We start from the raw sequence: 17,830 nt of genomic DNA on the forward strand, positions 1-17,830 counted from the left end.
AACCACTTTGGGTAGGGCTGATGGGACAAGTATCAGTCTTGGAAAAGTTGATCCTACACGTGGACGAAGGATAAGGAATACAGACTAATATAAAAAGAGGAACAAACAGTCCGGAAAAGGAGGCTGGGAAAAATGGCCAAAAACTAGAGCCTCCCAGCCCGCTTCCAAGAGAAAGATTCCTAAAGTGAACACGATTTAATTATGTATGAACACTACGGAAAACCACTGTCTTGTGATCAAGGCCTAGCCTTTCAAACCCACGCTCTATAAATGATATTGTTTGGGTCTTTTTACGTACGAACACAACATTATTATGGGTCGTTACAAATTGTGTCCTTACAATTAGCGCCGTCTGTGGGAAGGCTTGTGTCTTGGCACAGGTGGTGGGTTGAGATAATCACTCACAACAATTCCAACAGCCGGGTGTAGTGTTTTAGCGTAAAGTCCCACTAGGGGCTACGTTTCTTCAATAGGGCTACGCTTCTTCACTAGGGGCTACGCTTCGTAGCGTCAGCAGCGCGGATGGTTCTAGGGGCTTGGCCGAGGAGCTAATCCCCCTAAACCAAGGTCCCATGCCATAGCCGAGGGGTTAATTCCCCCAGCTACTTAAAAATCAAGTTTTGGACAGAACCAAGGTATTGCATGGTCCTCGGACTCAAACCTATGGGGAAACCAACTACTTAAATATCAAGTTTTGGACAGAACCAAGGTATTGCATGGTCTTCGGACTCAAACCTATGATGAAACCAACTACTTAAAAATCAAGTTTTGGACAGAATCAAGGTATTGCATGGTCCTCGGACTCTCAAGTTTTAGACAGAACCAAGGTATTGCATGGTCCTCGGACTCAAACCTATGGGGAAACCAACTACTTAAATATTAAGTTTTGGACAGAACCAAGGTATTGCATGGTCCTCGGACTCAAACCTATGGGGAAACCAACTACTTAAAAATCAAGTTTTGGACAGAACCAAGGTATTGCATGGTCCTCGGACTCAAACCTATGGGGAAACCAACTACTTAAAAATCAAGTTTTGAACAGAACCAAGGTATTGCATGGTTCTCGGACTTAAACCTGTGGGGAAACCAACTACTTAAAAATTAAGTTTTGGATAGAACCAAGGTATTGCATGGTCCTCGGACTCAAACCTATGGGGAAACCAACTACTTAAAAATCAAGTTTTGAACAGAACCAAGGTATTGCATGGTTCTCGGACTTAAACCTGTGGGGAAACCAACTACTTAAGTATCAAGTTTTGGACAGAACCAATGTATTGCATGGTCCTCGGACTCAAACCTATGGGGAAACCAACTATTTAAGAAGAATGTTAGGTTGCTCAGACCTACAGGAAGATCATTTACTGAAAGTCGATCTAAGTCCTAGGCATAATGAAGATCCCGATTGTCCTTAGAGCCTCAGCTCTAAAGGGATTGATGCAAACGAGCGTTTCGGACTCGGCATGGTCGTACCTCGGTCCTCGGACTGGATACCAAAAAAGGACCAAGGCTACGAAAGTTATTAGGAAGGCGGCGAAACACTCTAAGTACTTGGCGGCCCACACGGACAGTTCACTTTTGAACCACCCATCCTCGGATGGTTACCTCCTACACCGCACCGAGCATTCAGCTATCATCTCGGCTATTTTGGGGTATGTATCGTTTTCTCAGGTCGGCATTATTGTGCCAAACAACTCTATTAAGTTCATAATAATATCTTTTCCTTAGCAAGGGTTTCGGCCCTAAGTATTATTTGTTCAAGTCAGCATTATTACGCCGAACAGCTCTCATAAGTTCGTAGTAACATCTTTTTCTTAACATCTTTTTACTAATTGGGATTTCGGCCATAAGCATCGTTCAGAATACAAAGATAGAAAAGAAGTCATATGGTAGTACGTCTATTCATGGCATAACTATTTTTTTTAAAAAAGAAGGTAGAATGTACAAAATAAAGTAGTGTTGACTTTTATTAATATAAAGAGGTATTACAGCGTACAATGAAGGGCTTAAACAAGCCTATACAGAAAACTAGTTGCAAAAAAAAAAAAAAAAAAAAACCAGAAGTCTTTTTAAGCTCTGCTCCAAATTCTTTCCAAATTTTGCCCCAATAGCACCCATATTGAGAGGAGGACCTCCCTTGGTGGAAGAGGAGAAGAAGAGGAAGAAGGAAAAGCACCAGGATGGATATGGTGATGGAAAAGAAGAAGAAGGGAGGCAAAAGGAGGCACCAGTGAAGGAAGAGAGGAAGAAGCAGGGATACTTAGTCCCTGCGTCAGCCCTGACTCCTAACACGCTGGTGCCATATTAGTTATACTCATAAGAGAGCGGTTGGTACTGATAATGGGTGACCCCAGCTCAGTCGCACCAAGAGTTTGACGCGATGAGCCCCTACTTCGGATTTTGGTTGAAGGGAGGATGAGAGGTATCTTGAGTCTCCGCCATCCTTGCCCTGACTGAGCCATTTTAATCTTCAGAAGAACATGGCATTTTTGCGAAGGGTATGGTCCCTTCATTCTCGCTCCTATCTCGAACGTATCACAATTCAAGGTATAAACTAGCGGGCAAAGGAAATTCTGGGGGGGCTAAGGGTTTTAGACCTTAAAAAGATTAAAAGGTCTCTGTGTAAGAGAAGTAACCTCTTGTCTTTCTTCTTATATGAAGGACGAAATAGGCGGCATTTAATCTATCCAAATTTCCAAGGAAATCTGTAAACAAGAATACACCCGTTCCACTTCCCCACGCCGTCAGTAACTGTTGAATTTAAATGGTCTCGTAAAGGGAAGTCATTAAAGGCGCATTTTGGATAATGAAACGGCAGGAACGTAGCGTGAATGAATTCAGAGGAATGTCTTGTAATCCGGTGTGTTTCCTGGATAGATGAAGAGACACTCACATTGATGAAGGGCAAAACTAAGTAGACTGCAAATAAAGGCGTGACATCATCCAAAACCCTTCTCTCCGACCAAGAGGTCGGACAGCAGGATTTTGAGGGGCTATTGTGGGGCCAGAGAGTTTGTGACCCCAGCCCATTTCATGTTAAGGCCCAAGGCCTGCGCCGAGGGGATACAGGACAGAGGGCGCACCATGAGAGTCAAGGACGATCTAAGGAAATGGCCGAGGACGAGCTCCTGCTCGGCATGCCATAAATGCCCCTAAAAAGGAAGAGTGATCATAGTGCGGGACAACACGAGTAAAAGGCTGCTAGAACTGCAATAAAGCATTCTGTACCTGACAGTGCCATGCTTATCAACTTTTACAATCACCCCCAACCACTTTGGGTATGAGCTGATGGGACAAGTATCAGTCTTGGAAAAGTTGATCTTACACGTGGACGAAGGATAAGGAATACAGACTAATATAAAAAGAGGAACAAACAGTCTGGAAAAGGAGGCTGGGAAAAATGGCCAAAAACCAGAGCCTCCTAGCCCGCTTCCAGGAGAAAGATTCCTAAAGCGAACACGATTTAATTATGTATGAACACCACGGAAAACCACTGTCTTGTGACCAAGGCCTAGCCTTTCAAACCCACGCTCTATAAATGATATTGTTTGGGTTTTTTTACGTACGAACCCAACATTATTATAGGTCGTTACAAATTGTGTCCTTACAACAAGCATAGTTTAATTAGAATTTTTTGAGGTAATACAAGTTTAATCTAATCATTTATTTTTGTTTCATAAATAAAATCATTTATTTTTGTGTTTTGTTTTCTAATTCAACAGAATGGTGTATTTTTATTGATTTTACACACACATAACCCTGCATAATATACAGGGATCTAACTAAGAATAACTAGATACTATATATATATATATATATATTTATTTATTTATATCTGTGTGTGAGTGTGAAAAATTCTACATAATAAGTAACATATCGTACATAACCATGGTTAAATAGAAGTAATATAAATTTGAATTGATTCTTGTTATATTTTCTATGTTTAGATGCATGAATCTGCAAGTTAAATATAATTGACACAAAATCAATTATATTTGGAAAGACACATGAAATGAAATTGGAGTGCAATTATAAAAAGACACTTGGTTCAAATTTGAAGTGTAAGTGAGTGTTTGGATGCGCGTCTCTCCCCCAGCGTTTTGCATTTCAACCAAAATTTTTTTTTTCTAAACTATTCATGAGACATGAACAGTGCAAATAGGCAAATGAACAGTGTTTTTGGTGTGAATAGTAATCAGGAAATTATTTTTTTATTGTTTTCAATTTTCAACAAAATAAGCGGTATTCAAATACACCTTAATTAGAATTTAATTTAAATTTTTATTGGGTTTTCACTTTAATATTTTACTAGGTTGTAAATCATGTTTATCCATAGAAACGTTCAATAGTAGTGATGATGAGGTGATCATCTTGGTTTTTGTGCTAGTTTTACAAATAGGTGACATGACACCAAAATTAATAAAATTAAAATGGATACTTGGTGCAAAAAGAGACTACAATTAGAGGCTAATTTGTATTCAATTTGGATTTTGACTGTGCTTCAAGATTTCAACTTTAATATGTTTAGCAGAAAAAAGATTTCAACTTTAATATATTATATATGACTAGTTAGTAACTCGTGTAGGGTAAGATAAAGTTTAACAAAATATGATTTATTTTCTCTCTTTTATTTTTTTTCTAAATCTAAAACTTGATAATTATGGTAATTATTAAAATTCATTTATTGATTGTGTTTGTAATTTGTATATAAAACTATCTATTTTACTATTCAACCAAAATAAAATAAAATAAAATATGATAAGATTCTAATGAAGTGTTTAAATATAAAATTTAATTATAAATACATATTATAATGTTTCTAAAAAAAAATACATATTATAATAAATAATAACTTGTAAAGTTGTGAGGCTTCCAAAACTTGTGTGGCATAACTTTAAAAGATCAACCAAAAGTTAAATTGTTTTGATTTTATATGTACAACAGATATGTGATATGATTATAAATTTCAAAAATTTATAATTTATATTATAATAATAACTTGTAAAGTTGTTAGGCTTCTAAAACTTATGTGGCATAACTTTAAAAGATCAACAAAAAGTTAAATTGTTTTGATTTTACCTATACAACATATATGTGATTTGATTACAAATTTCAAAAATTGGCATAGGAAGGAGTAAAAAAGTAAAAATAATTAAATGCTTTATATTTTGCTATTATTACAATATGGGTCTATTTAAAGAGTTTACTAATGCTTTACTATTATTTAATAGTGTAGAATAATTTGTCCCACATTTCTTTAAAAGTTACTATGATTTTTGAGTGGAGTTATGGTGTGTGTGTGTTTGTTTCTAAAAAAAAAAAAAAAAAAATTTAGGGGGTGTTTGGTAGAGTAGTTTGAGAATTATTGTTTAGAATTTTTTGAAATACGTGTAGGTGGAAATTGTGTGGAAATATATGTAATATTGTTTAAAATGTGAAAATATGAGTTTGAACTCACTCACCAAACAGACCCTTATATCATTAGGCTGAAATGGTAATGAAAAATCTTTACTAGTAATTAGATTTCACTTTTTATGTTTATTTTTTATTATTTGAGATAGAAATCTAATATTACTATATGTATATGTATATGTATATGTATATGTATATGTATATTTATGTATGTATGTATGAAACCACGATAAAGACTTGACCTCAAACTCTTCTCCTCACTTTACAATAACTTACACTTCATCTGGCTGCTATTAACTATTTCATGGTAAAAAATTGGAATTTTATGTCAAACATTGAGAACTCATTAGTCGTTACTCATACCGAGATTGAAAACATTTTAAATTGAGTGCACTAAAAATTGTGGTTTGACTGGACCATATCTGATATGCCTTGGGAAAGGCACTACACCCCATGCAAAATCATGTCATTGTGACATCATGCTGTTGCTTTGGCTACATACTACATGTACAGTGTTAATTATCGTTCTAATCAAAGTCGTACCTTATATTTTCTTATCAAACAATATAGTATATTAACTCTAATAAAAAAAAAAAAAAAAAGTATATTAACAGTAGTCAGTGGAAATTTTTATTTATTTATTTAGATTACGAGCTATGTTGATTACGAGGTAAGAAGTTGCAGCATTAGCGTAGGGCTTTGTATTCAACCATGTGAAGGACACAAAATGAATAAAATGCTATTGTCGCTTTGTAGAGGAAATAAAAAGTATATGTTTCAGGTTTTTACCATAAAAGAAAAAGAATCATTCATCGAGAAGAAGCAGCAGCGCAGAAGGAGAAAAAGTTAAAATATATTGATTGTGCATGATTCAATGAATACTGGTGCTGTGAAATTTTGAGAGGGCCAAGTCAATATATATCCAAATAAAAACGATTCTAAATAAACCTGCTGGTTTACTTTTCCTATGTATAAATAAATCATTTTAATGGTTTAGGGATAGAAATTCATGTTACTTGGGCAAAACCTACTGCCATTATACCATATAGAGGTGACTATATGACAAAGCTCTCTTCCTTTTAAGGCCAAAGAAAAATGCTTTATGTGTAAGTAGTGGGGACTCTCCGTCTCTTCCTGTCAATTCCACAATTGGCTGGAGTATACAAGTGGTGTAAAATTGCACTTCTGTGGTAAAAAATAGTGTGCCAATATACGATGAAAAAAATGGACATTTCTTTCATTTTAAAATGGTGAAATTCTTGGCCTAGCAACGTAGAAGCTGGGGCCTGCTTCATCATATCATGCGGTTGGAAATAGTCAAAATATATTCTAAATTTGGGTATAAATTTTTTTTAAATTTTTATATAAGATATAAATTTTACTTTAGTATAATTTAAGTATATATATATGAAGCTTTTTTCTAAAAATTTAAGCCCGGACCCTTACTAACCATCACTCAAAAGTCCAAAGTGAGTACAATTTTGATAAGGTAGCAATTGGATAAGGTAGCAAAAGTCTAGTGGTGATTTGATTTGATGGTGAAATCTGAAAAGTATGGCTGTCTTAACTATGGCCTGGGTGGCTTGCATATCTGGTTTAGAATCTGGTAATAAATTTGACCATGCATTTATATTGGTAACCCAATTAAATTTAGACCCCATTATGTCCATTCCAATCCGCACCCACAAATTTCACCACTCTTGCTGGCCACAACTATATATAACACCTTCCTCTATATCTTACCCTACATAACGTATAGTTTACTTCCCCTCATCACAAAGCATATCTCTCTCTCCCTCTCTCTCTCTATCACTTTGCATCCTTGTGTTTGTGAGAAAATGGCTCTCAAGCTTTATGGACTTCCCATGTCTACATGCACCACTCGTGTGTTGGCCTGCCTCCATGAGAAAGGTGTAGATTTTGAGCTTGTTCCGGTTGACCTTTTCAGTGGGGAACACAAACAGCCTCCTTTTCTATCTAAGAATGTATGTATTATCCACATCAAGTCTAATAGTGTTTTTTCTCCTTGCACTCGATTTTATATTATCGAATCTCCATGCATTTGTAGATACACAATTTTTAGTTTTCAAATTGGTTTATAATATTTTTTTGGGTAAAAAAAAAAAATTGCAGCCCTTTGGTCAGATTCCAGTGCTAGAAGATGGTGATCTCACTCTTTTTGGTAAGTTCACCTTTTATTTTTCTCACATATTTTTCCTTTTCTGCTACCTTATTATTTTACTCAGGCTTATGACTATATTGTCTATCATAGTGATGGTTGCTCTAGATCCAACTTAGAAGGACTTTCTCCTGCATAGATGCTTGAATGCAAATTCCAAAAAAAAAAAAAAATTTTTTTTGTTTGAACCAAACTTTTATTTTATTTTAAAATTTTTTTGGCAAAGAGTGATAGAATAGGTCACTCTATACACCTGTACTGTTCCTGTTGAACTCTTATAAAAAGTGTCAACAGTGGTGCACTGTTGCTTGAGCTCGGATTGTATTGGAGGCACCATTACTGTAACAGATGAAGTGGCCTGTAGATGAGAGTGCCCTGCAAAAGCAAAAATGAGTGGGTACGATAGCTTGGTATTGGAGTTGTTTAAAGCATCAATGATCCAAGTTTAAAAGAATATGACATTGGATTTGGATATTCGTATGTCATACTAATCATATTGCTAAGCTTACTGTTTTGTATTAAGTTGTTGCCAACTTGCCATGGCTCGAAGACACGATGGGCCAAACAAGCCATCATTGGTTTATATTGCCTTATGAGATCATCAATATACATTAAATTAAATTTAAAGGGAATTCAAGATAATAATGGAAAAAAGGGAGTTTATAATTTTCCTTTTCTCCATAATAAATCCACTTTGATTTCTTACATATTCTGATAGTTTCTTTCTTAGTTTATCTTGAATAATTATAACATGCCTTTAATCATCTGAATGATTGTCTAGATTTATTTTCTTAATTTCCAGTGTGGTGTGGGAATCAAATTGTGAAAGGTTTTTAATTTCAGACTTTCTAATGAAATAAATAAATAAAGAGCTCATTATTCATCACTCATTACTTATATATTTTGCTTTCACAAGCAAATAAAAATTCATATGTTGGGGTTGTTTTCAGAACTAAATAATTGACCTTTCATGCGTATTACAGAATCTAGGGCAATTACAGCATATGTGGCTGAGAAATTCAAGGAAACTGGAACTGATCTCATTAAGCACAATAACCCGAAAGAAGCTGCTTTGGTTAAGGTGTGGGTGGAGGTGGAATCCCAGAATTTCAACTCTGCAATCTCTCCCATTGTCTTTGAACATATTGTGGGGCCTGTAATGGGCAAAACAGCTGACCAAGCAGTCATCGATGCCAACTTGGAGAAGCTAGGAAAAGTGCTTGATGTGTATGAGTCCAAGCTAAGTATCACCAAGTACTTGGCTGGTGATTTCTATAGCCTGGCTGACCTGCACCACTTTCCTTACACTCACTATTTCATGACAACACCATGGGCCTCGTTGGTTAATGACCGTCCCCATGTTAAGGCATGGTGGGAGGACATTTCTTCTAGGCCTGCTTTCAAGAAAATTGTTGGGGCCATGACTTTTGGTGAGGGGAAATGAGAATTTTAAGGGTTCGATTTTAACATTCTGGAAGAACTTGATGACGTCATGTGGTGGTTTATCTGAATGGACTATATTAAATAAAAGTAACTTGTAGTGCCTGTGCTTCCCTTTCTTAGTTCAAGGCTTTTTGAGCACTTTGATTAAAAAATTTCAGTTTCGCTTGAACTATCCTTTTCCCTTTCAGACTTTTTATAACATTTTTTAACTCATATTTATTTCTATAATAACGTTGTACAACACTTAAACAAGTGTTATTAATCACTTACCAAATGGGCCTCACTATTCCAAAGAGATGATAGGGTGGTGATGAATTTTGCGTTCTTTACCTAGTCTCTTTTCATCCTGCATATTTATGACTTTATGTTTATATCAAGGCAAAAATGTCTTTTTTGCTCCTTACATTTTCCGTCATTTTTTTTTTTTAGAGCTCCTATTTTGGTCATCGAAAATCGATATTAATTTAGTTATTTCTGTTATCTCACTAATGGAAATTACTTATGTATCATCTCACTAACGGAAATTACTTGTGACACACGGAATGTACAACTGTCATGTTCAGCGCGAACCTAAATATTAAAATAACTATACAACTGTCGTGTTCAGTGAAAACTTGACTATTAAAATAACTAGTTGCATATTCACGTGATGTGTGAGAATAAATAATTATTTTGTATTGTAATATAATGTATAAATATTTTTGTAAATTTCTTTTAAAAGTTTATTCTCCCTAAAAATTAACCAATTTCTATTCTATCCAATTTAGTCTACTAGGCCAATTTTGGTTCCCCTTCAATCCATTCTAGACTAACTGGGTCTTAAATTGATTTTTTTTTTTTTTAAGGTTTTCTTTTCAAATTTAGCTTAAAAATTCATTATTTTTTCTTCATTTTTGGGTTGAAAAGTATGTAATTTTATTATATTTGGGTTAAAATCTTTAATTTTGAGTTAAAAAAAAAAGAAATTAATGAGCCTTAAAAATGCAATAAAAATGATAAATATTCAAAAGTCTTATTTGATCTACATTGGTCCTATTCGGTCCGCTAAAGTTTATATGGGCCAATTCGGTCATATTCAGTCCACTTTGGTCTAATTCGGTCCATTTAATCACATTGGCCTTATTCGGGGTACATTACTCCTATTCTGTCCTCTTCGGTCTTATTCAGTCCATTTAGTTTACTTTGGTTCTATTCGGTCCATTATGTCTACTTTGGTTCTATTCGGTCCATTCGGTCTACTTTGATAAACTTCATTTCAATTCGGTCCATTCGGTCTTTTTAGTCCTATTTAGTCCATTTTTCCACTTTGGTTCTACTCGGTCCATTTTATACACTTCGATCCTATTCAGTCCACATTTCTCCTATTCAGTCTACTTCAGTCGAGTATGTCCACTTCGGTCCAGTCTGTCTACTTCAGTCCTATTCGGTCCCTTTTGGTCCAGTTTGTTCTTCGGTCCTATTTGGTCTATTTTTTCCAAGTCTACTTTAGTCCTATTTGGTCTATTCGGTCCTTTTATCTCCATTTGGTCCACATTGTTCCATTTGGTCCAATTCGGTCTATTCAGATCATTTTGGTTCATTTTAGTTTACTTCGATCTATTTTTGTGCACTTAAATAATGGAAAAATACATGTTTGGGTTGAAAGCACCTAATTTAAATCCAAATTTATTATTAATAATAAAAATTTCAAACTCATATTATCTAAAATTTTAAGCATAACATTTATTATTGCTACGTTTTTGTTAAACCACATTAATGTAGAATTTCAGTTTACTTCGGTATGACTAAATTTAAGTGTAAGTCTTTCTAAACATAAAATCTATAAATATACAAATGTATTCTCTAGTGCAATTATTTATTTGTTTTAACATCATTTCTTTTAGATGAATTGCATGAGGTTGATTATACATTTAAGCAAAATAAATAAATATATACATATGTTGGTATGCATAATTTTTATTTAAATAAATTATTTAAATTATTTATTTTTTAAAAGAGATTATCATGACAATTAAAACTCATATCAAACTTATACTGAATAAGTATAATTTATTCTCTAAATTCTATTGGAGAGAGAGAGAGAGAGAGAGAGAGAGAGAGAGAGAGAGAGAGAGAGAGAGAGTATTGTTGGCGAGATAAACACCTTGGGGAGCTTTCTTAAGTAATTAATATAACATATAAAAACACACTTTAACCCAAAAGGCCTAAGCTCTATGGGTATGTTCTTAATTATGTTATATTAACCACTTATTCTTCTTATCTCTATTCAATGTGGGATTTCACTCACATGTGTAACCTAACAATCTCCCCCTTACATGTGAGTCTCTGCTTCTTTGTGGGCTACAAGACCTCTTCGTGGGCCATGAACAAGTCCTACTCACTCCCCCTTACCTAATGAGCTTTTTCACTTCATCAACGCGTCATCCATGGACCTCTCTTACAGCATCCATGGGAACCACGTGTCAACCTTGCACGCACATCCATGGGAACCCTGCACATCCTTGTCCATGGGAACCTCGTGCCACACCATTATTTAGCACCATTAGCAACATTCCTTTGTTGGGCTTTTTGTTTTTTGTTTTTTTTTTGTTTTTGTTTTTTTTCTCAAGGATCTTTATGTGCGAGCCGTTTAGGCTTATTCTGTCCCCGTTGGGTAGGGACTATGAAAACCTCACCACCTTTGCTGCACACCACCATGAGCTCCGATACCACTTGTTGGGGGAGATAATCATCTTGGGGGGTTTCCTTGAGTAATTAATATAACATATAGAGACACCCCTTAACTCAATAACTACTTGTGATGGGGAACTAAAAAATACAACACCAAAACGTATAAACCCAAAATAAAGTTTTAAAAATCACAATAATTCATCAATAAAAAGTAGAGTTGCAAGAAAGAATGAAAAAAAAAGAAAAGAAAAGAGAATAACCACTTTTTCAAGAGAGAATGTGAGAGAGGATAATAAGAAATTTATAGAAAATAATATGAGAAGAAAAAAAAGTAAAAATAAAAAATTATAGTAATAAGCACAAAATTATCCAAGTTATGTTATGTAATAAAATAACATTATATTCTTATATATTATCTTTATAATGCAATATGATAACATCTATGAAATCAAAGAGAATTAAAAAAATAACAACTTAAAAACACCAAACTTGGTCATAGTGGAATTTGAAATAATACAAAAATTCATGAACCTAATGTAAAGATGCAAGAAAAGTATAAAAAAAATCCACCAAAAATGAAGAGAGAGAGAGAGAGAGAGAGAGAGAGAGAGAGAGAGAGAGATAACCTTTTATGTGTGAAAAATGTGAGAGAGAGAGAAAGAGACAGAGAGAAATAGTTTCACACACAAAGTGTTAGGGTTTTGTAGAGGTTGTTGTGTGTTCTTGGTTGATATTTGGAGTTTGGCTGTGGGTTTGGTTGATTTTTGGAGTTTGGCTGCGGGTTTGTGTAGGCAAGGTGTTTGATTTTTGGAGGTTGTGGTTTGGGTTATGCTTGGTTGTAATCTCTTTTCTTTTCGTTTCTGGGTTGTGTTCTTATATTTTCATGTTCAAGATCAACCTAGATTTGAATTCATTTATTTTTTTGTTTTAATTTTTAATTTTGTTAATTTGATAAATTAATTTATTACAATCAAATGCTGATGTGACATTTTTATTACTATTTTAATGGTCACGTTTGTGCTTAACGTGATAGTTATGCATTCCGTGTACCATATAAGCAGTTTTGGTTAGTGAGATGATGGTGGAGACTACATTGATAGTGATTTTTGATCTTTAGAGACCAAAATAGGAGTTCCAAAAAAGTGTGGACCAAATTGGAAAATGGCCCAAAATGTAGGGACAGAAAATATATTTTCGCCTTATATCAATGCTTTTATTTAAAATATATTTTTGCATATATTTTATTTCTAACTTATTCATTTGTATCTATTACACCACCCCCCCCCCCCCCCCCACTTTCTCTTTTATTTTTATCTTATTAATGTTGAAGCCACCTCATTATAGCGGGTAAAATACCTCCAACCCACCTTGCCCTTAACCTACTTTCGTATCTTTTATCTCTGCCTCTTTAATACCAAAGTCACCTCACTACCTACAACCTGCCCCCCATTCCAGACCTGCTCTACAAGAGTTTTTCCCACCCTAAAGAGGCAATGAGATGGGGACTTGAGAATCCCCTTCAGATGGCCCCAAGATCGATGATGGTTAGGTGATTTGAACCAGTGACCTCATTGATTACATGAGGCTTGGGAACCACACTAAACCAAATTGTTGGTGTAACTTTTCCTAATGCACTTATTACTTATGTGGTTTTCGACTAAGCCTACATTCACAAGTTGGGCCCTACCAAATCAACAAATTTCATGGTCTCTTACTCATGTTTTATCACACAATTTGAGCTTACAAAACAAATTTGGAAAAATACAATATTACCTCAAAGAGCTTTACAAAGCCCAAAATTCAATTCAATTAAAATTTACAAACTTGTTTAAAGAAACCCAAACACCCTTGACACATTTGACTTAATAGGCCTCATGATCATGGTAGGAGAAAGAAAAGCTTGCACCTCTCATCCAAACTCTTATCTAATTTTTGGAAAAATTATTAAATACTCTTATATTACGGTGATATGGAGCTCTCTACTCTCATTTTTGTATATTTTCTTAGATTAAAAAAAAAAAAAAGTCCAATATTACTTAGTTTATAGAAGTCTTAAAAGTTGGGCCGAAAATAATTTAATAAGCTCTTATGGGCTGCTTGGGCCGAAAGAGGCCTAATATATTCTACCTCCACTTTGGTCTTTTCTATTGCATAGAACGATGAACTAAACGAATGGTAGGAAAAATCTTGTAAGATGAAATATGCTTTTGCGAATAAATTACTGGGCCACTTTATAGGTGTCTATATATGTAATGAACACATGCTTCATCATGTCATGCTGTTGGAAATAGTCAAAGATTTTTTTTTTTTTGATAAACGTTCGAAATAGTCAAAATTAATATGTAATGAAATGAACACATGCTTCATCATGTCATGCTGTTGGAAATAGTCAAAATTAATATGTAATGAAATGATCACATGCTTCAGCATGTCATGCTGTTGGAAATATTCAAAATTTTTTTTATAGACGTTGGAAATAGTCAAAATATCTTATCAAAAAAGAAAAAGAAAAGAAATAGTCAAAATATATCCTGCTACAATTTTGATAAGTTAGCAAGAAATTAGTGGTAATTTGACGGGGAAATCGGATAAGTATGGTGATATCTGAAATGGTAACGCAATTAAATTTAGACCTCATGATTATCTCCCTTCCAATCCGCATCCACAGTCAAATTTCGATACTAGTGGTGGCCAAGACTAGCTGGGCCATAAGGCCCATAACTATATATAACACCTTCCTCTATATTTTACCCTATATAACATACAGTTCACTTCACCTCAACACATAGCATATCTCTCTCTTCCTCTCTCTATCTATCACTTATTGGATCCTTGTGTTAGTGAGAAAATGGCTATGAAGCTTTATGGAGTTCCCATGTCCACATGCACCAGTCGTGTGATGGCTTGCCTCCATGAGAAAGGTGCAGATTTTGAGCTTGTTCCGGTTAACCTTGGCACTGGGGAACACAAACAGCCTCCTTTTCTATCTAAGAATGTATGTATTATCCACATCAAATCTAATAGTATTTTTTCTCCTTGCACTCGATTTTATATTATCGAATCTCCATGCATCTGTAGATACAAAATTTTTAGTTTTCAAATTGGTTTATAATATTTTTTTGGGTAAAAAACATTGCAGCCCTTTGGTCAGATTCCAGTGCTAGAAGATGGTGATCTCACTCTCTATGGTAAGTTCACCTTATATTTTTTTCATATATTTTTGTTTTCTGCTACCTAATTATTTTTCTCATGCTTATGACTATATTATCTATCATAGTGATGATTGCTCTAGATCCAAATTAGAAGGTCTTTCTCCTGCATAAATGCTTAAATTAATGCAATTAAAAAAAAAATGTTTGAACCAAACTTATATTTAATTTTTTTTATTTAATTTAATTTTTATCAAAGAGTGATAGAATAGGTCACTCTATACACCTGTACTGTTCCTGTTGAACTCAAAAGTGGTGCACCGGTGCTTGAGCTCGGATTGTATTAGAGGCACCAATGCTTTAATATGTCAAGTGGCCTAGAGATAAAACTGCCCTGCAAAAGTAAAAATGAAAGGGTACGAATGTACGATAGCTTGGTATTGGAGATGTTCAAAGCATCAATGATCCAAGTTTAACAATATATATATATGACATTGGATTTGGATATTCATGTGTCAAACTCCAAATCTTATTGCTAAGCTTGTTGTTTCTGTACTCTGTTGTTGTCAACTTGTCATGGCTCGAAGACAATGGGGCCCAGCAAACCATCGTTGGTTTATATTGCCTTATGAGATCAACGGTGTACATTAATTTAAAAACAAAGGGAATTCAAGATAATAATGAAATTAGATTAACGTAAAATTTTATCCTAGATAAAAAAAAAAAAAGAGTTAATTATTTTCTCTTTCTCCATAATAAATTCACTTTGATTTCTTACATATTCTACTAGTTTCCTTCTTAGTTCATCCTGATTGATTATAACATACTTTTAATCATTTGAATGTTTGTCGATATTTTTTTTCTTATGACCATGTGGTGCAGGAGTCAAATTGTGAAAGGTTTTTAATTTCAAATCTTTTCCCTGAAATAAATAAATAAAGAGCTCATTAGTCAATACTTATATATCTTGCTTTCACAAGCAATCTAAGTGGATTCCTTAAATAATTGACCTTTCATGTGTTTTACAGAATCTAGGGCAATCACAGCATATGTGGCTGAGAAATGCAAGGAAACTGGAACTGATCTCATGAGGCACAAAAACCCCAAAGAAGCTGCTATGGTTAAGGTATGGATGGAGGTGGAATCCCAGACATTCAACCCTGCAATCTCTCCCATTGTCATGGAATATGTTATTGGGCCTTCAATGGGCAAAAAAACTGAACAAGCAGTCGTCGATGCCTGCACGGGGAAGCTAGGAAAAGTGCTTGATGTGTATGAGTCTAGGCTGAGTACGTGCAAGTACTTGGCTGGTGATTTCTATAGCATGGCTGACCTGCATCACCTTCCTTACATGCACTATTTCATGACCACACCATGTGCCTCGATGGTTAAAGACCGTCCCCATGTTATGGCATGGTGGCAGGACATTTCTTCTAGGCCTTCTTTCAAGAAAATGGCTGGGGCCATGACTTTTGGTTAAGAGGAAATGTTAACATTTTGGAAGAACTTGATGAGATGGTGGTTATCTCAGCGGACTATATATAGTCTATATTAAATAAAATAATTGCTCTCTCTTTCTCATATGAGATTTTCTTATCACCTAATGTAAACGTTCAAAGCTTTTTGAACACTTGGAATAAAAATTTTCAGTTTTGTTTGACCTATAATTTTCCCTGTGTACTTTTGAGGGCTTTCTCCATCCCACAGAGATGACAGGGTGGTGATGAATTTTGCTTCCTTTACGTTGTCTCTCTGCACCCCGCTGTTGAATGTGTATTAATTTTTATGTTTTTATGTTTATATCCATAATTGTCATCATGAATAGTATCATAAATCAAATTTTTATATTTTTATAAGGTGAATCGTATCGTATTGAATATTATAAAGATACACAAATATCTAATAATTAAAAAAAAAAATATAGATATACATATGTAAAAGATATATTCATTATAAATCTGGAATATATTCAACAAAGCTAATTAAATATGTTATCAAATTAACATATTTTTATTACATACACATTCAAATTGATTAAACTCAGAAGTGATAATACATGATATATAAACCAAAATAATAATTTCTTTTCATTATCTTGCCTAATCAACTTCATCTAAGTTAATGTTATCATATTTGATAACATATTTTTATTAACATATTTTTAATGTTATCATATTTGTCATTATCTTGTAAAATTATTTTTTCATTGACATTTTAGTCATTATAATCAATATTTACTATCTCTCTCTCTTTTTTTTTTTTTTTTTAATTTTTAATTTTTTAATTTTTTAATTTTTTAATTTTTTTATTTTTTAATTCTAATATTTAATTCTTTATATTTTTTCTTAGCATTCTAGCTTCTTAGACTTTGTAACAATAATAACAACATAAAAAATAATTATATTTTCATTTAATACATTATTCATAGCATAGAAAAGAACTAATTTGCAAATATGAAAGTAAAGTGTCAAGTGTATGGTTTTGTAGGAGAAAGAGTAGAGGGAAAAAAAAAAAAAAACTCATGGAAATGTTATTTAATTAGACTCAATTAAGCATCCCAATAATTTTGTGTTTAAAAAAAAGTCTAACAACTTGTTTAAATCAAATAGAATTAAAATCACAAATTTTAACAAAAAGCTTCATTTTAAATTCAAATGTCTATGTATTGTACAATACACCAATACCATATGATTCATACGATACATAATAATGTATCGGACGATTTATGAGCATTTATGATATATATCCTTACGATACGGAACTTTTTGCATGTGTACACAATATGATACAATTGTATGATATGTATCACGTATTGTATAATACTAACAACTATGTTATATATGTGCTTTTAATTAATATATATTTTTGCATATATTCTATTTCTAATTTATTCATTTACCATTCCAAAATAGTTATTCCCTCTCTCTCTCTCTCTCTCTCATGATTACCCCTCCACTTTCTCTTCTATCTTTACCTCATT

The 17,830-nt window shown here is 33.8% G+C and overlaps 2 protein-coding genes across 2 annotated transcripts; both read left to right on the forward strand.

Moving 5' to 3' along the window:
• Positions 1–7,083: 7,083 nt before the first annotated feature.
• LOC126709627 (glutathione S-transferase F13) lies at positions 7,084–9,200 on the forward strand. Its single transcript, XM_050409934.1, has 3 exons — positions 7,084–7,394; positions 7,543–7,591; positions 8,572–9,200. Exons 1-3 carry the CDS (start codon positions 7,248–7,250, stop codon positions 9,030–9,032), a joined length of 657 nt encoding a protein of 218 aa, XP_050265891.1. The 5' UTR covers positions 7,084–7,247; the 3' UTR covers positions 9,033–9,200.
• A 5,218-nt stretch (positions 9,201–14,418) lies between these two features.
• LOC126709628 (glutathione S-transferase F13) lies at positions 14,419–16,517 on the forward strand. Its single transcript, XM_050409935.1, has 3 exons — positions 14,419–14,696; positions 14,841–14,889; positions 15,879–16,517. Exons 1-3 carry the CDS (start codon positions 14,550–14,552, stop codon positions 16,328–16,330), a joined length of 648 nt encoding a protein of 215 aa, XP_050265892.1. The 5' UTR covers positions 14,419–14,549; the 3' UTR covers positions 16,331–16,517.
• Positions 16,518–17,830: the final 1,313 nt, after the last annotated feature.

This window comes from Quercus robur, chromosome 12 (assembly GCF_932294415.1).
Source record: "Quercus robur chromosome 12, dhQueRobu3.1, whole genome shotgun sequence".
NCBI lineage: Eukaryota > Viridiplantae > Streptophyta > Magnoliopsida > Fagales > Fagaceae > Quercus > Quercus robur.